This window comes from Manis javanica, chromosome 4 (assembly GCF_040802235.1).
Source record: "Manis javanica isolate MJ-LG chromosome 4, MJ_LKY, whole genome shotgun sequence".
Lineage (NCBI taxonomy): Eukaryota > Metazoa > Chordata > Mammalia > Pholidota > Manidae > Manis > Manis javanica.
Window position 1 is genome coordinate 158,442,680 of NC_133159.1, and position 27,566 is coordinate 158,470,245.

The 27,566-nt window shown below is 54.3% G+C and overlaps 1 protein-coding gene across 6 annotated transcripts in view; it reads left to right on the forward strand.

Annotated features, from left to right (window-relative positions):
• Positions 1-27,566, forward strand: part of ARHGAP23 (Rho GTPase activating protein 23) — a 76,652-nt gene that overhangs the window by 8,542 nt on the left and 40,544 nt on the right. For 4 of the 6 annotated variants that reach the window (XM_036990860.2, XM_036990859.2, XM_073235505.1 and 1 more), the window contains exons 2-6: positions 22,952-23,113; positions 25,658-25,685; positions 26,954-27,049; positions 27,255-27,333; positions 27,495-27,549. In XM_036990860.2, the coding sequence (XP_036846755.2) occupies positions 22,952-23,113; positions 25,658-25,685; positions 26,954-27,049; positions 27,255-27,333; positions 27,495-27,549 (420 nt within the window). Of the gene's footprint in view, positions 1-19,104; positions 19,553-22,951; positions 23,114-25,657; positions 25,686-26,894; positions 27,050-27,254; positions 27,334-27,494; positions 27,550-27,566 lie in introns of those variants that run through there. The other 2 variants (XM_036990863.2, XM_036990864.2) reach the window with 2 other exon arrangements.

Here is a 27,566-nt window from a genome sequence, read left to right on the forward strand (position 1 = left end):
GCCACTGCGGGCCGGACACCCCCTCCCCGCGCCACGCTCGCCCCCTTCCGGGCCGGACCGCACGACGAGCTTCGGGGCGCGGGTCCGCAGCCCCACTGGGTCCTGGGAAACGAAACAGGCCCCGGACCCCGGTCCTGCAGGCGCCTTTGCCCTCCTGTCTGCCCCATGCGCTCGCGGTGGGTGGGTCTGGGCGCGGGGTGCCAGGGGCATTACTCAGCGCTGGGCTGCTTTTCTTGGGCTCTTTGATCTGCCAGCTGCTGAAGCTGGGGAGGGGCCAGCAGGGGCCTCTGGGTCCCATTTAGGCCAGCCCCCTACTTCTGAGCCTGGCCCGCGAGTACTGCTGGAACACCCCAACATATACCGCCCCTTTCCCAAGTTGAAGGGTTGAGCGCAGTCATTTTCTCAGTTTGGGAAAAAAGTTCCTTGGGGGTCTAGGTTGGGGTCTGGACTGAGGTCTCTTCCTCTTTGACAGCACAGGGGCATTTAGGGATGCTCTGCCCTCCCAGCCCCTTGGTGTTCTGCAAACTTTCTGAGCTGGGTGTGTTTCTCCAGGTCTTTGTGTGGGCTCATTACTCCCTCAACCTGCATCTCACTCCCCCGACTTATCCTCCACCTTTCAGCCAGTGTTTCCTAATTATAAACTTGAAATTCAGGATGGACAGCAGGTGGGGGTGGAGGTCATTAAGCCTGAGTCCCTTGGCTTCTCCCCCTACTAACACATACTAATACATCTCCACCCCTCTACCATTTCCATCCCCACTGCCATCCCAGGTCCAACTGACGGTAGATAGCATTTGATCCCACATGTTGCCCCCTCTTTCGGGGCAACTGCCTTATTTCCAAAAGTGGCCTCTCTCATGGAGATGTGCTCACTGGTATGCGATTTGAGTCATGATTACATAACCAGTCACCTCCAAACACAGCCCAGAGACCCCAGCCCCAGGCTCTTCTTCCACTTGCTCACAGGTGATTGGGTCCATCCCTCAGTGGATAGGAACTCCAAGTCCCTGCATCCAAGCCCTGCCCTACCCTGGGGAATGATAAGAGCAGTAAATCCCTTACTTTCAAGGCAGGGTTCAGGGCCTCAAAAGCCCCATGAGTGGGCAGGGCAAGTGTTAGGATCTGAGGCTACCCAGCAATAGTGCCAGGGCTAAACCCTGGTCCCTTGATGGGAGTCATGGCACAAGATGAAGCTCTGTGGTGGGGGGGAGTGTTATTAGGCAGGTGGCTTTGGGACACTATGGGGAATAGGCAGGCTTTCAAGGATGCCACCCAAGCAGAGAGGGGTTTGCCTTGGGGAATAGGCCTTGTGTTTGAGCAGCCTGGATGGGGATCTCACTGCCCCCTCTCCAGACTGGCTCTGAGCTCACTGGGCAGGGGGCAGCTTTTTTGGCATGAATGGGAGTGGTGATGAGGGTGGGTGGGTGTTGGTTACAGAACAGGGCAGTGCAGGAGCAGGCAGAGGCGCTTTTGCTTCGTCTTCATTGCGGGGACATATAGAAGGACTTTGTAATATGTAAGGTTAAAAGAGAGACTACAGAGGAGGCGTATGGCGGAAGCTACCCGGTGAGGGATTGCTGTTAGTTGTCCGGAGACGGAGAGAGAGCGTTGTGAGCTGCCACAGACCAGGCAAGCCTGGAGCATCATGTAGGGAAGTTGCCTCCAGGACAGTGGGTAGCTTCCTGCGAGGCTGGATTCCAGGGTGGAACTCTGGGTAGATTCGTAGGTATGCAAATATATTCAAATTAACATATAGGTTAGCGTCTGAAAAAATGTGTTTTTAAATGGAGGAGTTGCTTTAATAATACAGCTGATAGCTAAGACAGAGAGAGCAATTACTCTGGGCCGGAATTTATATGAACTACCTCATTTAATCCTCATACTACCATGACAGAGTACTGTTATCACCCCCACTTTATAGTTGAGGGCAGTGAGGCACAGAGCTAATAGCTTGGCTGCAATCACATCACTAACAAAGAGGGGAGCCAGGGTAGGAACCTGGCAGTCTGGCTGCAGAGTCCATGTACTCACTCTGCTATCTTGCTTTTTAGGACTTGTTTTGTCCCTATGTCACTACCACCTGCCATCTGGGCCCATCTTGGACAAAGCCTAAGGTCAAGGTCAGCCTGTCACTGGACTGGAGCTTGGTTGCTTGTCTTTTGTCTGGGATAGGCCTGGGGACCAGAGGCCTCAGGTGCCCATCCGTGTTGGTGGGTGGGGAATCAGCTCATTGACTCCTCCAAGCCCCCCACCCCACTCCATGCCAGCCTATAGCAGTTGGGCTGTGGCTCAGTTCATTAGTGTTTTCCTTCCAAAGGGGCATCAGCCCTGCTCTGTTGGCTGTGGGGGTTCAAAGGTGAGATATTGGCTTGGTCAGGGATTTGGACAAAGTCAGGTTTTAATTATCTTGCTCTCTCTTCCTCCCCAGAGAAAGCCATGAATAGGGCCTGTGGGAGCTGGCTCTGCCTTCCCCCAGCACCCTCCACCCCCTTTAAACAAGCCGCCTTTAGATCCAGGCCCCCATGTTCCATGTGAAATTGTGCCAATTTGTCAGCAAGGCAGTGCCAGTCAGTACCAGGCGGGCATCTCCTCTCCACTGCCTCAGAGGGACAGCAGGCTGGATTGGCCTTGGGTCTGCACTTTGGGGTGAGTGGAGAGCTCTGTGGGAGTGGAATATATTCATCACCTGTCAGTGTGTCAGGAGCAGAGGGCTCATCTTGTGAGGAGACTGAGGCCAGAGAGGGCCTGAGGGCAGGTAGCCTGTGAGTGGTGGACCTGAACCCAGGTGTTCTGACTTCTAGGCTCCCAGGCCATGCCTTTGTCCATATGGTTCTGTTCTTTGTGTACCCTCTCCGTGCAGGATTCTGGGGCTGGGCCCCAGGAGGGAGAAGGAAGGCCAGGGAGGAGCTTGGATGAGTGGACAATGTGTTCCGTTCATCTCTGTTTCCCCAGTGATCAGCACAGTGCCTGGCACAGAGCAGCTCTCTGTAAATGTTTGTGAAGTGCAGGCTGGGGAGAAACCCTTGCCTCCCAGGGTGCCCTGTGCCCAGCTGTACCCTGGCGATGTGATGGCTGGGTTACACATCAGCCTCCCACATCTGACTGGAGTTATTCGAGGACAAGAAACGTGATGAAACAACTACTTCCATAGTACTTACCACTAGGTAGGTATGTTATCATCCTGTTGAACAGATGAGGAAACTGGCACAAAGAGATTCTGTGGCTACCTAAGGTCACACAGTTAGTAAATGACAGAGCTGAGATGTTGACCATTCCAAATGGCCCCAGATGTGTTGTATTTGTCTTGGTATCTTGGGGTTGGCTTGAAGCCAAGACTCAGAGAATGTTTTGTTGACTGACTGACTGACAGTATATGGAAAACCTACAGAATCCTGTAAACTACCCCTTTGGAAGTTGTTAGGGTTGGGGTTTTGGGAAGGCAGCCTAGAGATGCATCAGAGTGTTACCTGCACTAAGAATGCCTGAGCCAAACCTAGAGAGGAAAGGAAAGCTCACCCACACCCTGATATGATGGCCTCTAAAGCTTAACAGGGGCCACTCTTCTGGCTTCTCTCTTGCTCTCACCCTCCACCTCTTCCCCCAGAGTTCTAAGGGGACAGTCCTGAGCAATGGGCACATGGGAAAGTCTACAGGTTGGATGAAAGAGGCCTGTTCCTTTTTCATCCCTCTGGCCCTGAGATATTCAGCCCAATGTATCACCTTGGTGGAAGACTGTGTCCCTTTTAGGTTGGAAGGTGGGTGGAATGTCTAGCTTTGGGCCAGGCCTGTCAATCCCCCATCTCTCAAGGGAAGGGGTATTGGATTTCCCGCTACCTCCAGTCCTAAACCCTTGGCTCAGGGTCATCTCCAACCTCCTCAAACCCAAGTGTCCCTGAGCAGGTGACTTTTTCCCCTCTGACTTTCCCATTTCCCATTTGCTGGTTTGAACTAACATCAGTCAGTCACTTCCTCCAGACCACATTTTATCTGCTGGCAAAGGCTGGTAGGGAGCTGGCTAGGAAAAAAGAAGACTGTGTAGATAATGTGGTCTGTCTTCTAATATAGATGGGCAACCAGGGGAGAGAAGAGGCCCAGTCTGGCATGGCCCCTCATGGGGAGGAACATTGGGAAGCAGGTTGTTTGAGCCCTGTCTTCAGCCTGCTGAGGTTCAAATTTCAGCTCTACCCCTTATTCACTATCTGACCTTGGACCTTGCAATGAAGTTATTCAACTGTTCTTAGCCTCAGTTATCTAACTGTTCTTAGCCTCAAAATTGTTGAGATGATTAAATGAGGTACTACAGGTAAACTGGCTGACATTTGGTAATCTCAACTATTAGTAACAACTATTATATACATACATTTTTTATTAAGTATTATTGATATACACTCTTATGAAGGTTTCACATGAAAAACAATGTGGTAGTAATAACTGTTATTAAACAAAAAATAATCAATGGATGGAAATGAAAATAACACACTTTTGGCCCAACAAAGAGAACCCTTTACGGTCAGAGTAATCTGAAGAGAAAGTGAGCTGCTCCTGGAGGTAATGAGGCCCCCGTCAATGGAAGTGAGCAAGCACAGGCTGGACTAGAGAGAATTCAGGCATTGGGTGAGGTGTTGACTGAGAAACCTTAAGGGCCCTGCTTTGGGATCAGCACCGTATGGCAGGAAGCTAGAGAAGCAGGGGAGACCTGGTTCTTGCTGTGGGGGACTGGGGCAAAGGGGTGCAGACACCCCAGCCTCCTGGGAGCTTGAGAAGTTGGCTGCTGTGGTTTTGGGCTATGAAACTCCTGTGAGGAGAGGGAGTCCTGAGAGGCTTCCTGGAGGAGGCCTAGAAGGATAGGTGTGGTTCTGTTGGGTGGGAGGAGGTAGGCTAGTGTAGGCTTGGTGGTTGAGGGACAGTTAAGCACCTGGGCCACTGGTCCCAAAATCTGCCCCAGGGCTGCCTCCACATCCTGGCTGCCCAAGGAGGTCGGGTGTGTGGTGGCGGTGGTAGTGGAGGGGAAACTAGTAGCTCGCTGTCCCCCCACCCCTCAGCCTCTCCTGAAGGATGGGCCTGTAAGGAATGAAACTGGGGAAAGAAAGGCTTCTTATGCCCAGTGCATTGGGGGGCGTCTGGGGGTTGGGGGAACAGTGGGGCCTTTGTGCACAGCCTCCGGGAATCTGGCTGAGGAGCCAACCCTGGGTATGGCTGGGCCTTCTGCAGGCAGGTCCTCCTTGAAGTGACCCTTTCAACCCTCAGTCTGAATCCCTGGGAGGAGAGACAGCTCGAGGTGGGGCATAAGGATGACTGAGACCAGCAAGCCAAGGATGGAAACAGACACAGTGCTGGCCTCCTTGGACTGGCAGACCAGCAGGAGGTATGTGGGCCAGTGGAATGTGGCCAGGCTGGGGGTGGGACATGTGGGAGGACAGCCACTCCAGGGGTCTTGGCCCCCAAGTGTGGGTCAATATAGGGAAGGGCAGAGTTCATTTTGGCCCGTGCCTGGTTTCTATCAGTCCCCAGCTGGATTTCCGTCTGCCTCTGGGCTCCTAAATCCACAGCTTCTCCTTCCTTTTTAATTCTCTCAAAGAGTATGAGAACTCTGAAGAGATTCAGGGGTGGGTGCAGGATTTTAGCCCTTGGTAGGAGTGAGGGGTGAAGCTCAGAGCTTTTCCTGCTCCTCAGACCTTCCACAAGGCTAGAAGGGGAGGCTGAAGTGGAAACCCTCGCCCTTCACCATGGGGCCCCTTCATTCTCAATGTGGAGGAAACTCAGTATTATTTCCAAAGGAGAGAGGGTGGGTGGGAGGAGAGAAGCCAAGCAGAGAGGGCCCATCTTAGGGCTGTCAGAGGCCAGCCCTCCCCCTGGCGTCCCCATTGACTCATGGGAAAACCGAGGCCTAGAGAAAGGCCAGGGTCAAGGGGAAGGGACACAAAAGAGTGAGAGGATGAGGGAAGATGGAAGCCAGGCAAGAAGGGGGTCCATGTGGCTGAGTTACAATCTGAGGGTAATGGAGTGATGTGCAGAGTCTCTTCAGTTATGACCTGCTGTGATTCCATGAAAGGAGGTGAAGGAAAGAACAGGTTTCTGTTGGTGGGTTTTTGTGGACTGAGCAGTGGACAGTGGAACATTTGGCAGTACCGCTAAGACCCCTACCCCACCCTGAGGCTGTTTTCTAATTCACACCCCCACACCGGATCTCTCCTTGGCATCCTGGCACCCTTATTTGGGATGATTCTTCTAAATCTCCCTTTCCTCCCCTAAGGGTATGGCCCCTGATTCCTCCCAAGAAAGTGGGAAGAGGGAGCTGAGCACCAAGGCTGTGATGGGGGCTGGGTGGTCCTGGTACTCTCGCCCTCCTGCACTGGCATCTGCAGAGCTGAGCCCTCATTAGCTCTAATGAAACCTTGGCACTGTGCTCCCCTCTGCCTTGCAGCACCTGGTGGGCTGTGGGGGTGAGGGGGCAGCTGAGGTTGGACCCAGAGCCCAGGAGTGGGTGAGATGTCTGCAAGAGGGGAGAGTGGGAGTCAGGAAATGGGGGCCACGCAACAAAGCTGGGACTGCTGCTGGTGTAGCAAACAGGCCCAGCCCCCCTTCTTCCCCACTGGAACCTTTTCCTCCCCCAGTGGCTCCCAGACGCTTTGGTCCCCAGAGTGCTAGGGAAAATGTTATCTGGGAGACTGGGTGCAGCCCGGATGCTGAGGACATCCCCAGGCCTGGCCTGCAAAGAGTGTCACTCTCCTTAATTTCATCCTGGGGTAGGAGAAGGGCCTGACTCCAGAAACCGGAGACTCAGTGCTTGGGAAATCAGGCAGTGGCCAGATCCTAATGCAAACTGGCCTTTGTTCGTTTGGTAACCATTTCCTGTGTTCCCAGCTCTCTCCATTGGTCTTGGGACCTAGATGAATAAGACACAGCCTGCCCCAATAGGGTTCCTTTTCTGCTTTCCCTAACACCCAAAAGTTCTACTAGGATTTTATAACCACAGTTCCTTAGATCTGCATCAACACTATCTGCCAGTCCAAAACATTCCTTGTGGTCCTCTGCTAAAAATACTGACATAAAAATGGCCCCGCCTAACGGGGAAACAGACCGGCAGCTAGTGTCTTCACTGTGACATCATTTAGCTGTGAAAGTGGTCACAAAAAAGTCTAACACTGTTGGTGGGTGAATTGCCATAGGGATTAGTAAAAAACCAGTTGGCAATAAATGAATTTCTTTTCTCTCATCACCTGTTTCCAAAGCTATCATTAAGTTGAGAATTCTTTTGTGAAACTCCTTTTGATCAGTTTTCAAGGTTGTATATTTTGTGAAGTGGTTGTATATTTACTGAAACAAGAACTGAGGCCCGGAGAGGGTAAACAACTTCACTGAAGGTCACCCAGATTTTAAATTTAAATCTGGATCTTTCTGAAACCTAAGCCTGTCCTGTGGTCGCTGCTACATTGCATGACCAGGAAGAGCCCCCCATCCTAGACAGGTGGACCCTTCCCTCTACCCTCAGCTGAGCCATGAAATCCAAGTAGGGGGTGGCATAATGCAGGAGCGAGGAGGACAGACATCATCAGGTGGTGGATGCAGACAGCCCAATTATGCTGTGCTTTTTCTGCTTCTCAGTAACTCTGCTGTGCACAGGGGGTCTCCCTGTGCCTGCCTGGAATCTGGGTTTGCTCTTGAGTGATATGGGGGACTCTAGGGCTCCATCAATAGACATGGGCCAAGCCCCTACCTCCTCTAAAGGTGCTCCAGCTCTGAGGGGAAGAAGGCTTCACTGAGGAGGCAAAGCTTGCTAAGGCTTGAAAGGTGTCTGCTGGGACAAGAGAGGGGACATGGAGAAGGAAGACAAGGGTGCTCCAGAGAGAGGGACCCAGCACGAGCAAAGGCTAGGACTTGTGAAAAAGCCTAGACTCTTATAGGCTCAGTGAGTGCAAGACTGAGAGTAAAGAGAGATGAGCTTGTCAAGGCCAGTGATGGTCACATTCTTTCCCTCCCCTCCACCATTATGGCAACTCCTCATGCCATATTAAGGAATTTTATGTCCATGGAACCATGGACACGTGTTAAGCAGTGAAGGCAGAAGACTAGTTGAGAGACTATGAGGGCTGAAACTGGAGGTGGAGATGGAGAAGACAGGACAGAAATGGGATGCACCAACCTCTTCCCCTTTCCAGAAACGTGCCATGCCATCTCTTCCCCCTATCTAATATAGCCTTCCTTACTTTCTCTTTCTCAAACTCCTATTCATCCTTTAGTCCCCAGTTCAAATATCCTTTTATGTAATCACTGTGCCCTCCCATGCCCTCACCCACCCAACCACTACCAATTTCCTTAACTATATGGGGACTTCCTCCTCTGGGCAGTAGAATTTAAGCTCCATGAGGGTATAGACTTTGTCTTGTTCACTGCTCTATCTCCAACTTCTAAACCAGGCCCTGTTGACTAAATATTGTTGACCGATAAACATTCCCATAGAGTTGTCATGCACTCTGAGAACCACATAATAATAATAACAGTCTTGGTTGCAACTAATATTTATTGAGTTTCAGTGCCAGATACTGCTGTGCTGAGCACTTTACACACACTGTATCTTTGATCTACACAATCCCACGAGGAATAGATTATTTTGTAATTGAAGAAACAGAACCTCAGAGAGATTAGTAACTCATCCAAGGACACGCAGATAGGAAGTGGAACCATGCTGAGGGATTCAAGCCCAGATACCTCTGAATCCTGTTTAGAAATGTTTAAACACTATGCTGTGCAACCTCCTTATTTGTGACATGTCTGTCTCTTCATAAAGTCAGGAATTTTGAACTTCATAAAGTTCAGGAACTGTTTTGTTACTTAAAAAAAAATCCTTTGTGGACTACTGAATTTAAATTTGTTGAGCAACTCATATGTGCCGTGCATTCAGCACTGAGTGCCCTCAAGGACCCCAGTTACAGCTGAGGAAACTGAGGCTTGGAGCAGGAAGAAACCTGGACTGGGGTCACACAGCTGGAACCTGATTTTCAGTTTCTTTGACTCCTTGTCCTCTGTGACACCTAGTCAATAGTCCCAGATTGACAGAAAGAGGAGCAGAGCTCTGGGGTTAACTGACTCGTTTGGGGCAGGATTGGTCGTGCGCACTGAGTCTCCTGCCCGTCTCTCCCAGTGTGCTCCCCACTGCGGTCACTGATGAGGAAAGGAGGCCCAGAGGCAGGGATGGGGGACCAGCTGTCTATCAGACACATGAGGTCCAAGGAGGCAGGGCTGACCTGGCGCTGGTGTGGGTATGGATGGTGTCTGAAGGCAGCAGAGCCTTATGGGGACTTTACAGAAGAGAGCGAGAGCTTCCAGAGGCTACATAGCGTCAGTGGGATTTCAGCCTCGGGGTTTCCCGAAGGACCTCCCGGTTTGGGAGCCGCAGGTACTAGAGGATAGGGGCCCCGCGGTGCTGAGCGCTGGGCCCTGCCTCTAGGTGAGTGGCCCTTTAGGCGCATGTTCCCAGACCGGCCGAGACCCAGCAATCAGATACGCCCGCTGCTCTCTATTTGCATGTCATTTGCATAAGCATACCCCTTCCCTCCTGCCTCTGAGCCTCCGCTCCCTAGCGAGTCTCCTTGGCGCTGGCCCATTTCAGGTCCCCGGTGCAGGGCTGGCGTGCGGGGGCCGCGAGGAGGGAAGAGCCGACCTGGGCTGCCAGCCTGGCCGCACTATTCATAGCGCAGGGGCCGGCGTAGTTCGCATTCTTGGCGTTTCTCATGTCTGGCTGGCGCGAGGCTGCCGCCGCTCCGCGCGCCTCCTATCTCTCTTTTCTCCCTTTTCCCACTCCGCCCGGTGCCTCCTCCCGCACCTAGGTCCTCCCGGCCATTCTTCCTGAAGTGTGGAGGTGGCCAAGCCTGCAGGAGGAAACTGAGGCCCGGAGAGGGGGCGTGTCTTTCAGACTGGCCTCGCGGGAGAAACTGTAGTATTGAGGCATGTGATCCGGTGGCTAAGAGCCTGGGCTCTGCCCCCAGACAGACCTGGGTTTGACTCGGGGCTGCCACCAGGAAGTTCTTTAGCCTGCTGCCCGAGGAACTTTTCAGAAACAGTCAAGCTGAGACCTGGAGGATAAGGGATCAGTTAAGGAAAGACGGGGGAGGGAGAGAGACCAGTGTTACATTCTGGGAAGAGCAAACTATTCTGTGGGCCAGCCCTGGTTGGAAAAGGGCTTGGCTAGCTGCGTGAGGGGACAGAACACTGCAAAGCGGATTAAAGCAGCTTTCCTTTCCACTCCACCACCTATGCCATTATTCCAGCCCCCTTCCCCCTCCTTTCTGAACCTGGTTCCCACTGAGGAAGCAGTGGGGCTGCAGAAAGATGGACAAAGCTCAGAAACAACCCCTGCCCCAGGTAGACCCCTCCTGGGGACAGGGGTCTGGCCACCGTGTACTCTCTCTGAGGAGAGGCTCGTTCATCCACATTACAAAACAGTGTGCTGAGCACCTACCTTTGCCAGGTGCTGTGACAGGAACAGGGGATTTGACTGCCAGCAGAGCAGATTGTGCTCCCAGCCTTCAGGAACTCACAGCCCCAGGGGGATCATGTTGGTCAGAATAACCACATAAATACATACACACCAACTCAGGAGTGCAATGAGAGGATACACAGGGACCTGGGACCTGACCTGGTCTGGGGCCCAGAGGAGGTGTCTCTGGGGAATTGACTTTTTGAGAACCACTGGGTGAGTTAATTAGGGTGTGGGTTGGTAAGGCAGGGAGGGAGCTGGATAAGAGAACAGTATTCCAGAAACAGTATGTGCAAAGGACCTGAGGCTGGAAGGGTGCCTGGTCCTCAAAGGAACTGCAAGGAGGCCAGGGTAGCCAAGTACTGAGGACAGGGGTGTGGTGGGTGTGGAACCCAGAGGTATGTCCCACAGGGACTGCTAGCCATAATATTAAAACAATTAGTTTGGACTATTGGGGGCCCCAGAAATGATGGTGGTTTGGAGCAGAGTGGTGGACTCAGGAGACATTTGAGGAGCAGGGTCCACTCTGACGGGTGGGATGTAGGGCGGAGGCCATAATGCCTCCCATTTATCTCTTCTCAGAATTCTTACCCAGCAACTTTATCAGGCTGCTATTCCTAGCTTCATTTTGTAGCTGAAGAAATAACAAAAACCTGTGTGACTTTGAGGTCACACAGCCAGAAGAGGGCTAGGGCCAAATCCAGTGGCAAGTGTGACCCTTTCTCCATTATCAGCCTTCTCAGTGCTGCAGCAGTCGTCTCTGTCTCACCAGCCTCCTAGCCTCCACCCTTTGGTGCCTCTGTTGGTTGGCCCAGCACTCCCTACCTAACATCAGACTGGGTAGGGGGCCAAGGGACCAAGGTGGTGGGTTGGTGTGTTTCATACTGATCTTAAGAGGCTGCTCTGCTGGTAGGATCTGGGGCCGAAGGCGATGCCATCTGTTCTTCGACCACAGAGCCAAGCCCAGAAACCATCCCAGCTCCGTCATGGGCAGAAGCCTGGGGAGCTTGTTTGTCCCTGTAGAGCCACCATCCCCACCCCCCAACCCTTCAGCAGCCTCTGGGGCATCCCTGGCTGGATTAGGGAGAGGTACAGCCCATAGGCAGGGTGCAAGGCTGACCTGGGCAGGTTGGGCAGGGCCTGGGGTGAGGGGGTGGGTAGTTTCAGGGGTGGGGCTAAGAGTCCTGCAGGGAGCCCCATGTGCCCCGGGGGAGACTTTCAAATCTGTAGAGGCCTGCCCTGGGAGGGGATGTGGTCTCAGCTTGACTAGGACTGAGCTCTCCCCTGAAAGAAACTATTGGGTGCACCTGTTGTCTCTCTTCCCAGGTGGTCAGACAACAGGAAGAACTTCTGGAGAGGTGTCTGTGGGACCACAGGGAGCATCGCTCCCCGGGTTCTCCCCCAGCCTCCTCTGAGATGAGCTGTCCAGCGTGGAGGCAGAGAATGATGGATATGATACTTTTGGAGAAGAATCATTGCAGGCATTCTCCTGCCTCCAGGAATGACTGCCCTGAACACAGTCTAGTCTGAAAAGGGGCCCTGGCCTCTCTCCAATACTCCTTGGCCAAAGGGAGACCCGTCCTAAAGTCCCAGAGTTACTCTGTCCTTCTGCAGGGGCCCTGCTCCCGTGTGAGAGGTGGAGAGGGGTGATCCTGGGATGTGGTTGGGGCCTGAGAGGCCTGAAGAATGCTGTGGGGAGAGGCAGGGTGGAAGGAATGAGGGCATCTGCCCACTCTGGGCTCTAAGGGACATAAGTGTGACAGACCTGGGCCAGCAGGGGGCTCTGCTGCACACGGGACCTGCTGGTGTCTCTGGCAGGACTGTGCACTCTTCCGTGGGTAGGCATGTTTTTCTTAGAGTGTGTGCATGGGAGAGTATGCAAGAACAGGGACTTGTCTCTGTGTGCACACCCGTGTGTGTGTGTAATGGGCAGTGTGTAAGCATGTGTAAGTTTGGAATAGACATGGGTATTGAGTGGGGTCAGGAACCCCACATTTAGCCTGGCTTTTGCTCGGAAAACCCTTTCAGGGTCCTGACACCTTGGGATGTGGCATCCCCAGAATTTGTGCATCCATTGGTTCAGTCTCTGATAGATAGCAGGACCTACTGTGTGCAAGGTTCAGACTCCTCTGGCAGCCTGAGAGTACCCCCTGTGAGGGAATTATTAGGGCCCTAACTATGATAATAGGGGCTCTGAGAAGGCACAGTGGAAAGGGATGGGAGGGAAAGGTCTTCCAAGTAGGAGGTACCAGCTGTCCTAGGCAGCCTCTGTGGGCAGGGCCTGCTGCTGGGCCCCGACAGGCCTATTCATTTGTTCCTTCTTCTTTCAACATTTTTTTTCAACATTTTTGAATTCTGACTTTGCCATTTTTTGTGTGTGGTAAAATACACATAATATAAAATTTGCCATTTTTAAGTGTACAATCCCATGGCATTAAGTATATTCACACTGTTGTGCAACCATCCCCACCATCCATCTCCAGAACTTCCTTATCTTGCCAAACTGACACTCTGTACCATTAAACAATAACTTACATCCCTTTTCTCCCAGCTACCATTCTAGTTTCTGTCTCTATGAATCTAGGTATCTTACATATGTAGAACCAAACAATATTTGTTTTTTTTGTGTCTGGCTTATTTCACTTAGCATTGCCTTCAAGGTTCATCCATGTTGTAGCATATGTCAGAATTCTCTTCCTTTGTAAGACTGAATAAACATTGCATGTATTCCATACTTTGTTTATCCACTCATTTGATGGACATTTGAGTCATTTCCACCTTTTAGCTATTGTGAATAATGCTGCTGTGAACATAAGTGTATAAAATATTTGTCTGAGTTCCTGCTTTCACTTCTTTTGGGTGCATAGCCAAAAGTGGAATTGCTGGATCATATGGTAACTCTATGTTTAATTTTGGGGGGAGTCACATACTGTTTTCCACAGCAATGACACCATTTTGCATTCCCACCAGCAATAAACAAAGGTTCCCATTTCTCCACATTCTCTCCATCAACAAATAATTTTTAAGAGCTTACTATGTACAAAGCACTCTAGTAGCACAAATCCATTTCTGAGAATTCAGTAGCTATTGTCAGTAGGAAGCTCTCATCTAATGGGGAAGACTCAGGTCATAACCTGGAGCAGTCTCCATTCTGAACAAAAAACACAGGCCAGGACCTTTGGGAGACCCTAGTCTGATATGGGGCAAAGAAAACCCTGCTCTCAGGGAGCTCCCAGTATGATAGAGAAGGCAGAGCCTCTTTTCTTTGGGGAGTCACCAGATAGGCCCAGAGACCAGAAAGGGTACATGGAGGACATGCGTTGAGTCAAGGGGCTGCTGCCTAGAGTAAATCAAGGTGGAGAGGGCTTGTAGTGGGCTCTGTTCCATGCTGGCCCTCAGCTGCCTGGGCCATGGCCCTGCTGCTTACTTTGTGGCTGGCTCCAGCCTCACCCTTTTCTGCAAATTCTCATTTCCCATCACGAGGAAAGATGCTTAGTCTCCTGTCCCTCTGGTGTCCCAAGGAAGGAACTGGCTCTCCTGCTGGGTGGAGGCCCTGCCAGCCCATCACATTTGCCAGGTTCCCTGCCTGTCGGGAGCAGGCCTCATCCTGGGGTCTCGTGTTGTCTACTCTTTCCCCACTCCCAAAGGGCCTCAGGACAAGGCTCTGAGACTGCTTGAGTCCTGCTGTGGAAGGGGGTACTCTTGATGATCCCTCCCTGCTGGGAGGTGCTGGGGCATGTAGGAGCCTGTGGGGGGCTGGTGGCACGAGGTTATGGGGATGCCCATGGGAATGGGTTCACCTCAGTCCATGTAGACCTTTGGGAGTGTCTGCCTGTGTCACTGTGTCTTTGTGTACATGTGGCCAAATTGTCTGCATGTCTGAATGTGATTATGCCTTTGTGTATGAGAGTGTGAAAATCCAAAAGACAATCAGATGGCTTTCATTGACCTTGAGGGCATTATGCTAAGTGGAAGAGACAAAGAAGACAAATACCGTATGATCTCACTTATACGTGGAATCTGAACAACAAACCAAGCTTATAGATACAGAGAACAAATTGATGGTTGCCAGAGGCGGGGGTGGTGGGTGGTAAGATGGGTGAAGGGAGTCAAAAGGTATAAACTTCCAGTTATAAAATCAGTCATGGGATGTAATGCACAGCCTGGTGACTATTCATAATAGTTAATAATACAGTATTGCATATTTGAAAGTAGCTAAGAGAGTAGATCTGGAAAGTTCTCCTTGCACAAAAAATATTCTGTAACTATGTATATTAGCGAGGTAAGGGATGGTAACTAGACTTATTGGGGGATGCCTCACAAATATGGAAATAATGAATCATTATGCTGTACAGCTGAAACTAATACAATGTTGTATGTCAATTATATATACATCAATAATTTTTTTTTAAAGGAAAAAGACCCCCCCCACCAAAAAAAAGAAAAACGAGCTTGCATTTATTGAACTGCCTACTATGTGATCAGGGCCTGTGCTAAGGACTTTCTTTAATGTACTTAATTCTCCCAACAACCAATGAGGTAGAAAATGGGTCATTCCCATTTTCTGGCTCAAAGAGGTTAAGTAACTCACCCTAGGACTCTCAGCCAGAAGGTGGTAGAGATGGGACTTGGACCCAGAATTCCTGAATCCAGAGGCCTCCAGGCCCAGGTGCTAAGCCTTGACCCATGCTGCCACCTGGGGGATTCTGTGCTGCTTGGGGCTGCGCTGCTCCCTCCTTGACATGGCAGTGGGGCTTCTGGCATGCCAAGTGCTTCCTCCTCTTCTTTCACCCTCTTCTCCCCAAACAGGCTCAGGGCCAGTTTGAAGGTGGAAGAAGAGTGTCACAATCACCCCAACTCCAGGCAAGATTGGTCCTGGATGGGGAGAGCATAGGGTCTGGAGAGACCCTTTGAACCACCCCCTGCCCACAGGCCTGATCAAGTGCTGGGTCCCCAGGCTCCTAGTAACGTGGATTCTCTGCACTTTGAGGGTGTTGGGGAGATGCAGGCTTGCTTGGCCTGCTCATCAGCTTGGCCTGTCGAGGCATGTCAGGACTACAAAAAAGTGGTGCTGGGAACCAGGCATCTGAATGGGGCAAGAGGGTGGAGGAGGACTGAGGGGGAGGCTGCTCTGGAGCCAGGAGACTGGGGCAGGGGGCAGGGGCCCAGGTGTGGGCTGGGCGGGCAGGCCTTGGGTGTCACATTGCCTGAGTGCCTGTGTTGGCCAGGCCAGGGTGTGGATTTGCTCTGTGTTGGTGTGAGCTTGTGGAATGGTTATGGGTCTGCCTTTGGTGGTATGCAGTGGGTGCTGGATGGTTCTCCTGCGGTGGGGGCCTTGTTTGTCATGTGGCCTACGTTCTGGGAGGAGACACGAAGCAAGACAGAGGAAGGAAAAGCAGGCAAATTGGCCCTGAACTCCTTTCTCTCACATCCTGAGCCACATGCCCTTCAGCCACATCAGTTTTTCTCTTCTAATAGGCCCTGACCTATGGGTCCTGGGATGCTCTCCTCCTCTTCCCCAGCTCCTGGTTGTCAGGCTGGCCCCAGCGGTCTTCTGCTTCTCCAGTGGAGGCAACCCTCTGGTCCAAAGGCTAACCTGGGATGTCCCTGACCCCATCCTTAAACAAAGTGTCCCCTCCCAGAGAGAAGAGGCCTTGAATCCCAGACACAGGGGCTCCATCGGTGTGTAGGAGTCTCCCTTGGGGGGGGGTGAAGGCAGATGGATCGGAAGCTGGAGGACCCCTAAAGGTTTCAGGACCTGGGAAACTTAGAGCAGAGCTATAAGCACCCTGAGAACAAGGTCTGCACTTATCCTCCCAGGTGTCCCAGCCCCTGGCACAGCACCTAGCCCACAGCAGGCACTGAAAACCTGGTTGTTGAATGAATAAATGAGGAGGTAATGGAAAGAGTTCTGAGTTTCGGGGTTAGAACCCTGGGGTCTGGTCCCAGGTTAGTAAAACCGAGACCTTGAGCCAGTCACTTGTCCTCTTTGAACCTCAGTTGCTGCATCTGAAAAATGGATACAAGAGCAATCCCTGGATATCCAGTTCTTAGGGTAAGCATCAAATGAGATGAAGTGAAAGTGCTTTCAAACAGTAATGGATGATTATCTCACTTGGAGAGAGGAAGACTGGATGCCCTCCCCTTGGAGGTGCAGCTCCCAAGCCCTGCCCCAAGGACCCTCAGGAAGATCAGGTTGAATGGATTTTGCAAGCTGGCCAAACTAGAGGATGATGGGAGGGCCTGCTCAGTGGGCAGGCCCTGACTAGGGGGAGGAAGCTGGGAAGGGTGTAAGGGAGGAGGACTCACACTAGGCAGGAAGGCTTGGAATAGAATCTCAGCTACGCCTGGTATTTCCCAGCCCTTGGCCCCCTCCCCCACTGTCCTCTAGGGCCCACCCCGCATTCCTTTCCCAGAGGAAATAAGGGAGGGAGCTGAGAGGCTCCCCAGGCCTGAAGGATCATTTATTAAAACGAAGTACAGTCTTGGAGGCCCTACTGTGTGCACTCCCCTCCTGCTGTCACTGCCCCATTAGAGGCAGCTGGGGAGGTGGAGGTGGTGGGGAAGTTGTGGTTTGTGTTGGAGGAGGCTGTTACCTCCTGTGCTGGGCCTTGATGCCCCTGCCTGGTTAATGGGCAGGAAATGGTCATCATATATGGCTCATCATTTCCCAGGTCTCTGTAACCCTGGACACAAACCCCACGCTGCTTCTCCACATCCCCCACCTTAGCCCTCTGAACACTCATCAATTCTGAGGGAGGTGGATTCTTTATCCAGATACACAGTAATACCTGTTGGCTAGGAGAGGCTCCATGGGGCATGAGAGGGAGTCACTGCATTTCCTCAAAATCAGGGACTGGACTTTTGTAGCAAGAGGAAAGCAAGTTAGGCAGCTTAAAGGACTTCCTGGCTGCTTGCTGGGAAAGCAGGCCAGATTCTGAGTGAGGACACCCCTGTGGCTGTTACCCTCTGCCTGGGCCGCCGTGTAACACGGCTGAGGACATCTTGGTGGTGCTTCCAGCTGGACTGTGAGGGCCTGGCGTTGAAAAGTTGTGACAGGAAGGCACAGGGCAGGCAAGAGCCCAGGTGGGCCGGACCCAGAATCCTTGGTTTTTAGTGACTGGGGAGTGGGGGAGGGTGCCAATGGAGATGCCATGCGTTCTGCTCCTCCTGACTGTGGTCCTTTCCCACTCTGCCCCAAGCCCTCCTGACTCAGCGCTAGCGGCAGCCTTGCTCTTCCCGTCTGGCTTCCGCTAGGGTGGGGGTGGGGGTCTGGCTCCTACACAGGGGGCCCAGCGGGCAGCAAACAGGAAACAGGAGAACAAAACCGCTCCCTGGCCCCTACTCGCCCCACTCTCACCCTTCCTCCTCCCTCCCTTCTCCCTCCCTTGCTCCTGCCCACGCACATGATCCTCTATTTCTCCTTCTCTGGCCCCAAAGCCCCTCTCCTTGCCTGCCCTTCCACCTCCTCCCCTACCTCCCACACTACCACCATCAGGGATGTCCTCGCTGGGGACGGCAGGGGATGGCGGGATGGGGCAGGGAAGGGGGAGTTGACACCTCTGCTCTCTTCTCCCTCCTGGGGACTGCCCAACAAAGGGCCAACCCTGTGACTCTTACTCTCCAGACACCTAGATTTGGGACAGGGTTGGGCTGGAGCTGGTCTCCCTTCCCACCCCAGCCTCCCTTCCCTGGCTGCTGGCTAGAATTTGGGTGTAAGATCCGAAGTTGGAATGCAGCGCTCTGGGCTTGGAGTCCCAGGAACTGGGTAATAGCAGTGGTCCTGGGCCACTGGGAGCTGCTGTGGTGAGAAGCACTCAGTTTGTGAACAGTCAGGTAGGCTTGACCTGGTGGCTGCGACTATACACTTACTGGCCAAGGCTTTTGCTCTTCCCACCTGGGAAGGGGCCTGGGAATGGAGAGCAGCAAGGGGAGGAGGGCAGGGTCTGCCAGCCACGCAGGCTTCCTGTCTGACTCACATGCCAGGTGAGCAGTGGGGGCCAGGTTGAAGCCCATTGTTAGTCTGGTGATGGCCGCTCCAGGTAGAGCTAATGGACAAGGGGACCTGGGAAAGAGGGTCGGTCACACTTCCCTACCTGCAGCCTTAGGTATATCGTAACCCTGGTGTGGAACATTAGGAGAGGGAGTGCTGGTCTCTGTGCGGAGGCAGTGTGTGCATGTGTTTGTGTGTGTGAGGCCTGCCAGGGCCATGGCATCAGTGCATGGAGTGTGTGTGCGGGTGTGTGGGGGTGGGACTGTGTTGGGCGGCACACATCTATACAGGGTGGGAAATGTGTGTTTACGTGTGGCATCTATTGAGAGACGTGTACACGAGTGGATGTGTGTTTCTCTGGGGCGCATGAAGCTGGGTGCTTGTGTGAACTGGAAAGAGTACAGTGTGTGCGGGCCAGGGTACACTGAGTTTTTGCGTGAGTCGGTGGGAGGGAGGGTGTGTGTGCCTGTACCGGGTGTGCAGTGTGTGACTGTGAGGGGGCGCTGCACAGAGCCTCCCGGCTGTGTGTTGGGGGTGTGTGAGAGTGTGGGATCCGGGCGGCCGCTGACAGGGGCCGCCCCGGAGGGGGAGGTGTCTGCCCTCTGCGACTCGCCGGCGTGTCTGGCTCGGGCGCCTTCAGCCAGCGGGCGCGGGAGGCGCGAGCCGCTCCAGCCGTCCTGCCTCCGTCCGCGCGGGCCGCTCGTCCCCTCGGGGCCCCTGGGTCCCGGGCCCGCGGCTCAGGGGGGCGGGCGGGGGCCCCCGGGGCCCGCCTGCTGCCTGGGGGGCTGAGGACGACGCCCTCCGGGCGCCGAGGAGCGGCCGCGGGCCCCCGCGCAGGGCGCCCCGCTCCGGAAGCCGGGCCCGCGGCACGCTGGGGCCGGGGCGGCGGCCCGGCCCCGGGGTCCCCGCCGGCGGCAGCGCTGGTGGGCAGCGCCGTGTGGTGCGTGAAGCGCGCGGGGGCCGCGGGCTGGCGCTGGGAGCGCGCCGTCGGCGTGGACTGCAGCTCCCCGGAGCCGCGCTGCCTCTGGCTGCCCTGTCTCGGCCACAGCGACCGCCGCGTGTCTGGGCCGCGCCGGGCCAGGGTGAGCGCCCAGGACTGGCAGGGGTAGGCCTCGTGGGAATGGGTTGGACCGGGCCACCAACTCCCTGCTATCCTTGAGCTGTATGCGCACAGTATTCCGGACAGATGGCCCGGAGAGGGGAGTGAGGTAGGAGCTGGAGAGATGCAGGTGATTATGGCTGGGTGCTTTTCCAGGGCTGCTGGGCTGACAACCCCCAGTGTGGGTGGTGTGGTGTCCTCCAGTGGGCCGACAGGCAGTGGAAGGTTGGAAGAGATCAGCGTTGTTTGAAGAGGTTCTAGAGCATGGAATCCTGGAGAGTTTGGGCTGGCAGGGACTCTTGAGTCAGAAGCAGGCAGGGGTACTGCTAAGTGGAACAGTGAGCACCACTCTGCTCTCTCCCTTGTCGGGGACCTGGGCACAGAGGCACATAAGGGTTTTCTAGCAAGCAAAGGAGGCTGAGGTGGCAGAATGGGCCCCTGCAGGTAGTGAATGCTCTCAGGGTGAGGACTGACAGGGCCGGAGTGGGGGGCGGGGACAGTGTGTCTGATGTCCGGGATCGACCCGGCTGGTAGGGCGTGAGTCACAGTGGGCACCATGCCCAGCATGAACGCTGTGCTCCCTGCAATGACCTCTTTATGCTCCTAGTGGGGAGGAGCAGGACTCCTGGGTTCTAGTTCCTGGTGTGGCCAACCCACCATGAGTCCAGTTTTGTCTAATTTGTGGCCCTGGGGTCATTTGTGTTTCTTCCACCATCTGTTGGTATTTCTGGATATCTGTTTTTTCCCTAACACGAAGGGGAGAGCATTTGGAAAGAGATCTGAGCCAGGAGAGAATTAATTAGTGAAATCCCTGTGTCCTCTGAGCCTCTCTCTCTCTCCATCCCCTTGTCTCTGGGCCTATCTCAGGCAGAGGTGGGGTAGGATGTGTGAGCCAGGCCCCTTCCCAATCTAATCACCTTTCTAGTTCTCATTGCTGGCTGCTTCTCTGTCTCTGTGCCTATCACCTTCCTCCCCATCAAGATGAGAGGAAGACCCAGTGTTGTGCCAGGTTAGAGGGCAGGAAAGGAAACATGCCTGCATGATAGCATGAAGGATTGAGGTTAAATCTAAGGAAGAACTTCCCACAGCTGTTGGTGGGGACTGTGATGTCTCCTCCACAGGCAGGGGTGTGGTAGCTGCAGCAGGGAGGGGGATTACCACACAGACATTCTCCCGGGCCTGGTTGGAAAGGATGGGGGAAGGGGGGATGGAAGGAAGGAAAAGAGGCATGGGAGAGGCAGAGATAAGGGAGGGGCGCCAGTGGTGCCTGTGTGAGGAGGGGATCTGAGAGAAGAAGGCATGCCCACTGCTCTGGATTACAGACAGGTCCCCCAGGGAGGGGCACCCCCAGGCAGCTGGAAGCTCCAAGCAGGATGTGTGCTGGGGGGCATGTGGGGACCTGACCCAGCCACTTCTCATCACTGGGGCAGCTGGTGGCTTAAACCTTAATCCAGAACACCAGCAAAACAATGGGCCCTGCAAACAACCTCAGCTTGGAGCCTGTTGGAGGACATGCGAGGGAGGCAGTGCACGCAGGCAGTGGAGGGTCCTCTGAGGCCCTCTTCTCTCCCTGATCAGTTCCTGGCCAGGCCAGCAAAGATAGGAAATCCAGGGGATTTCAGACCTCAGCATATTCCTAGGGAATTTTCTCCCCTGATCTCCTCAGACCCCCATGAAGTATGGGGCTCAGTGGGAAAGACCAGGCTACAGCCACCAGTGGAGGGAACTGAGGGGCTGTCACTGGACCTCCTGCTCAATGTGATGCTGGAATCTCAACGAAGGACTTCCAGACTGTGGGTCCTCTAGCTTTTGCTCAGACCCTTCCAGGGAATGAGAGCTCACACCTCACCAGGGTGGTTTTCCAGATGTATGTGATTAGAATGGTCTCCCTGGTTTGGAGCTCCCCTCAGCCTCCTTGTATCTTCCGCCTGGCTGTGTTCTCTGGGACCGTGTGAAACACTCCTATTGCCTCTGTCACATTCTTCTTTAAGCTTCTGAGATTTGAGGATATACCCTGTCCCACAGCCCAGCCTCCCACCGTATGCAGAAATCCCTAGCATAGGGCTGGGCACAGGGCGGGCTCCCCTCCACAGGATGTGTGAACAGGAGGGTGGATGGCTACATGAAGGAACATGTAGTATCAGGACATTTGGGTGGCAAGCTTGAGCTTTCTCCAGCTATTAGACAGGGAAGAAAGGGGAACTTAATTGGGAAGGGGGAAGCCTCACCCCAGAACCACCCCAGGCCCACCTTTCCTCCCACAGCTGAAGGCTCCTGTGTGGTGCCAAGAAGGAGTGAAGGGACTGAGGACTGTTGAAGATGGGGATGCAGGGGCTTGTCCTCCCAGAGGTTGGGATGAGAGGCCCCGGATATGCTCAGCTGCCTGAGGTCGGGGGTCACAGAGCCCCTGAGGGAAGCCTCCTGGCTTGTCTCTAGCCAGCCTGCCTCGGCTCCCAACTTCTCCAGTCTACCATCTGCCTCCTTGTGCAAGCATCTCTGACAGCCTGTCACCCATTTCCCCTCACTGCTTCTGAGCAGGTGACCTGAAGGGAGCCTTCTCTTAGGCGCTATCTGTCCTCTTCTCCCTCTTGCCCCAGAAACACACCTGTATGTCCCCAAACACTTGTCTTCAGATACCCTCTGCATGTCATCTTGGGGAATCCCAAGTGTTCCATCAGGTTGGCCAGAGGGCAGTGGGGTGCCCTCCCCTACCCGGTTCCCTACAAAGTTTTGGTGAGACAGCCAGGCAGGCCTCTGGCTGGGCTCCCAAGCCTCAAGAAGTCCCTTTAGTTGTCTGATGTCCAGTCTAGTCCCTTGTGGCTCTTTGTCCCCTACTTTTCCTGCTGCTGCTCTTGAAGGATACGTGTGTGTGCCTGTGTGTCTGTGCCTGAGTGCATCTTTGTGTCTGCAGTTCATGTCTGTGTGCACGTGAGTATGCTTGCCTGACTGTGGTCTGTTCTGTCTCTATGCATGAGTGTGGATGTCTGTGTTTGCATAGTGTGTGTGTGGGGTGTTGGTGTGTGTGTGATTGTGCAGCAGCAGGCAGGAATGAGCTCAAACAGCAGCAAGCACTTCCCAGGCAAAAAGGCTGTGTGTCCAGTGTTCAGCAACATTTGCCGAACTGAACTGAATGAACACATGGCTCACTGCAGTGAGTTATTTCCCTATAATGTGTCATGAGTGGATTGAAGGGAAAGGAAGAAGGCAGGAGCCGTCATGCTAGCGAGGGTGGGAGAGGAAGAGTGAGGAGGAGGTTGGGGGCAGGAGAGGGTACCTGGAACCCAAGACCCATGGACCCATTCCAGTCCCCCTCAGCGCCGCTGGGCTGCAGGAGGCAGTGTGCCACATGGTCCCTCAACCCTGTCTCCCTGTGCTCCCACAGCTGCCACTGGGCCCTAGAGATGGGTGCTCTCCTGGGCGCCCCCTCCCCTGGCAGGGGCCACGGACGCTGCTGCTGCACAAAAGCCTCCAGGATGGCTTTGGCTTCACCCTGCGCCACTTCATCGTGTACCCTCCCGAGTCAGCCGTGCACTGCAGCCTGAAGGTACACCCAGCTTGCCCAGTGCCCTGGCCTGAGGAAACGTAGGTGTGGGGAGGAGAGATTCCTTTGCACTGTCCCTTCCACAGTCCTTCTTCTGTTGCCTGGAGAGGAGGGTCACAGAGAGGCAGGGGCAGCCCTGGATGGGTCATTTTGTGGTGTGTGATCGTGGACAAGACCCCTAACTGCTCTGGGTTCGGGCTTCTTGGGAAATGGGGTAGGGTGGCCAGTTCAGGGCAAAGAATTTAGAGGTGAGGGGGTGAGGATGCTCACCCACACCCCCTGACTCTGGGCCTTTGGAAGGTGAACAACTGTCCCAGGGAGATGGAGCTCCTGCGGCCTATTGTCCACTGGCTGCTGCCGAGCTGTGTTAGTTGCTCTGTCCCCAGCCTGAGCCCTTGGCCAGTCTGTCCTGACACACCTTGGGGACCCCTCCCAGAATGCCCCAGGTCCATGCTGGCCTCAGCTCTGTGCACTGTAAAGAGCCTTGGGCTGGGATGAAGGAGACCTGGGTTCTAGTCTTGGTATAACTCCCAGCTCAGTATGGATCTTGGGGTGGTCTCACTGCTCTCTGGGCTCCATTTCTCATGTTGTAACTTGAGAGCATTTATCTACTTGACCTGAAAGGGTGCTTCCAGGCTAATAATATAAATGTCAAGTTCTCCGGTAGAGGAGTCAAGGCCGCCCTTGGTTGCAGGCGTTAGGGGGAGGCCCCTGACAGTGAAGCAGGTGTGCTGGAGGACTAGAGGGGGCCCTCAGCAGGAGCAGGGCTCTCTGGGATGGCCCTGCTCCCTTCCCCCACCTGTCTCCCAGCAGAGAAGGAAACAGATTTATTTTAGAGTCAATGAACCTGTTTCTCCCCTTCCCTTGGGGCTGGGACCAGCCTGAACAGCTGTTGGGGGACTCTCCCTTGGGGAGCTTAGTTGCACCTGCCAGAGAACCAAGGCACTGGATCTCACTGCCAGTTCCTGCATGCTTGCATGTCTCTCTTTGTGTGCACATGTTTATTCATGGTATGCTGGTCATGTGCATGCATGTGTATATATCCAGATGTGTGCATATAGGTGTCTATAAATACATGTCACTGTGCAACTCTCATATCCCCATCTGAATCTGGGGGCACCTGTACAAACTATTCTCTGTGGCTGCAGCTGTGCTTAAGTGAGGGCTGATGGTATGTGGGAGGGCCACTGCCCCACCCCTTGATGCCCAAGGACACCAGCCCTCTAGTTCCCTGGAACCTCTGCTCCCTCCTTCCCCAGAGCCCCTCCTTCCTGGGCCCTGCCACCTTTTCTCAGGGGACACTGCTGAGAGGAATGACAGGGGCAGAACCAGCCTGAGTGATCTGGCTGGGTGTGGAATCTGTCTCAGAGAGACCTCACTTACATGGAGCACTGGAAGACCCTGGAGCAGGGCAAGCCAGGGACCTCATCCCCTTCCCAGAACCTGCTCAGCGCTGAGAGCCTGCAGGGACCTCAGCCGTCTAAATGCATCTGTCTGCCTCCACCACCCGCTAGCTGTGCTGTCAGCTCACATCAGTGGGCACACGCCCCACATGGAAGGGTGGGGACTGCTCTTCAGCAGGGCCCAACGGCCTTCCTCTCCTGGCTGGGGTGCCCAAGAGTCCTGGGTTCCAGCTCTGGCTCTCCTACTGAGTCTCTGAGTGGCCCTGGGCAAGTCATGCCCTGTCATCTGTAAAATGGATGAACCCTGTGGAGTGGCTTAGACCCATCCAGCTCTAAAATGCCGCATTCTTCTGGCTCTCTGGCCTCCTTTCCCTTGTTTCTATTTCCGTCCCCAACCCCCTCATTTACCAGCATGATCCTGGAGACTTCCCTAGTGCATCTCCTGACTCTGTTTCTTAGCCACCCACCTAGATGCGAGAATCTTCTTCCTTAACTGGCATTTTCACATCCACTGTCTCCTGCTCAAGAATATTCGCTGGCTCCCTCTTTCTCTCCTTTCAAATCTGAATTCTTTAGTCTGATTTCTGTCCCTTGCTGGGATTGACTTTCTCTCTCCTTCAGCTCAGCCAGTCCAGTCCTACACCCGCTTGCTTATTTCTGCCGCCGAGTACTTGCGTACCTGCTCCCCTCACCCAGAATGCCTTCCCAGCCACCCTCCAACTGGCTTTAAAATCCCCTCCCCCAGAGCAACACTAATCAGGCCTTCCCTCCATTCTCTAAAAGCTGGTAGCCACTGTTTGCATTTGTTGTGTCTGCTTATCTATGCCTCTCTGTGTGTTAGTGTGTTTGATGCCTCCCCCACTGGGCTTAGAGCTCCCCAGGGGAAGGGGTCATGGGTCTCCCATTGGATTGGGGGCCTTCAAGTGGTTGAGATGCTGATGTGGTGGGATCAGCAGGCTTTGTGTCACTGGGGAATGCTGGCTGGGACTTGACCGTTTCCATTGACCCCCCCTCCCGCCCTCTCCAGGCACGGGGGCTAGTTGAAGGAAGATAAGCAGGGAGGCTGCTGGGTGGGGGAGCTTGAAAGGGCCCGCCCAGGTGGGGCTGGACGGAGGGCCCACACCCACCTCTCTGTCCCCTGCAGGAGGAAGAGAATGGAGGCCGAGGAGGAGGTAAGAGCAGCGGGGGCTGTGTGCCAGGGCTGGGGCCCAGCTGTTACTCATCCTGCAGCTACTGTGTCTCTCTCTGTCCCCCAAGGGGGCCTGGACTTTGCTGTGCCACTCACTCTCAACTGCTGCTCCCGTTGCTGCCTTTCTCTGCACATCTCTATCGTTTCTCACACTTGTCTCCCTCTGGGCCTGCCCTTTCCACTCTGGGGGTGGCGCTCTAGGGAGCAGATGGCTTTCTAAGACCTGGCGCATGGCAGGGGCCTCAGGGCCAGGGGAGTAGGTGGGGGTGGGGCGGTGTTGGGGGTGTGCTGGCAATAAGGTGCAGCTGATCAAAGGCCCACCTCAAGACATGGGTTCTGCTGGGCCTAAGGAGGGACCCGGAGGTTTTATCTTTCCAGATGTCAGCCCAGTTCCCCTCCTGTCACCCTTGCTCTCCCAAAGGGCCCCCTTCATTGGCACCCAGGCTCCTCAGGTATTCAAGGCAGAACCTCCTGCACAAGCAGCCTTCCTTCTCTGCTGCTGGGGGCTTCTGCGGGGCTGCCATGGATACACTGCCTCCCCAAGTCCCCATTGCAGGGGCCCATGGTGGGGAGAAGCCAGCTGACCTAGAACAGGCCCATTTCTCTGAAGTTAGAGGCAGAGGTGTATTTCTGGGATATTATGTGATGTCATGAGGTGGGGGGGCTCACCCTGGGATCCTCAGGCCTCTGCTTGGAGCCTTCCAGCCCTGGGGAAGGGAGTCGGGCGGAAGGTGTGGGTGTTGGGTGTCTGTGAGCTTCAGGGCCTCTCTGTGGCTCTCGCTGGGTCAGTGGGTGTGGACATTCTCTGTGTCGGGAGGTGTCTCTCCCTGCTGTGTATCTTTAGGACTTGATATGGGCCTCTCCTTTGTCTTGTGGCTTATGACTTGTGCTCGTGTGCGTGCACACTTTGTGTGTGTGTGTGTCTGTCTGTCCCACTAGACGGTGAGCTCCGGAAAGGCCAGGACCATATCTACCTGTCTTTTTTAGTCTGCTTTCTAGGGCAGTGCTGGGACATAGGGGGCATTAAGGAGGGACTGTCTGTGTAGGTTTTTGTCCACGTAGGTTTCCATTCTCCCAGGAGTGTGTCCTCTTGTCTGATCCTATACATCTGTGTCCCTGTGGATGTGCTGGTCTGTATTTATATCTGGGTGAGTGTGACAATTCTCTGAGTGCATGTCCCCTGTGTGTGTAGCTGTGCATGGGTGTGACCTTCAGCAGCCACCCCCAGCTAACCTGGCTGATGCTCACCAGGACCCTCCTCCCGGCACCGCTTGGAGCCCATGGATACCATTTTTGTCAAGAATGTGAAGGATGATGGTCCCGCCCACAGGGCGGGGCTTTGCACAGGTGAGCTATCTTGGTTACCTGGCTCATTCCAGCCCTCTGGTTCTCTTCTCCCTACCCTTTGATTAGGATGGGACTCTTGGATCCAAATGTTGGGAAGGTTCTTGTCTCCCCACCCTGCTGTCATCCATATCTGGATCAGGGGTTCTCAGGTGGGGTCATTGACACCCTTTGGCCTGCTCATTCATGGCCTTGCCCCTGTACCCAGGAGACCGCCTGGTCAAGGTGAATGGGGAGAGCGTCGTTGGGAAGACCTACTCCCAGGTCATAGCTCTGATCCAGAATAGGTGAGCGCCCCCTGCCGCCCTTCTCGGGTAGTAGCTCCTGGCCTCTCACCACATCCTGCACACCCCACCGCCTTGGCCCTGGGAGTGCCCTGAAGACCAGATTCCTGCTCTCCCAGACCCTGGTACCTCAGCCTGCCTGACGTGCCGCCCTGTCTCTGTAGTGATGATATTCTGGAGCTCTCCATCATGCCTAAGGACGAGGACATCCTCCAGCTGGTGAGTCCTGCCCTGCT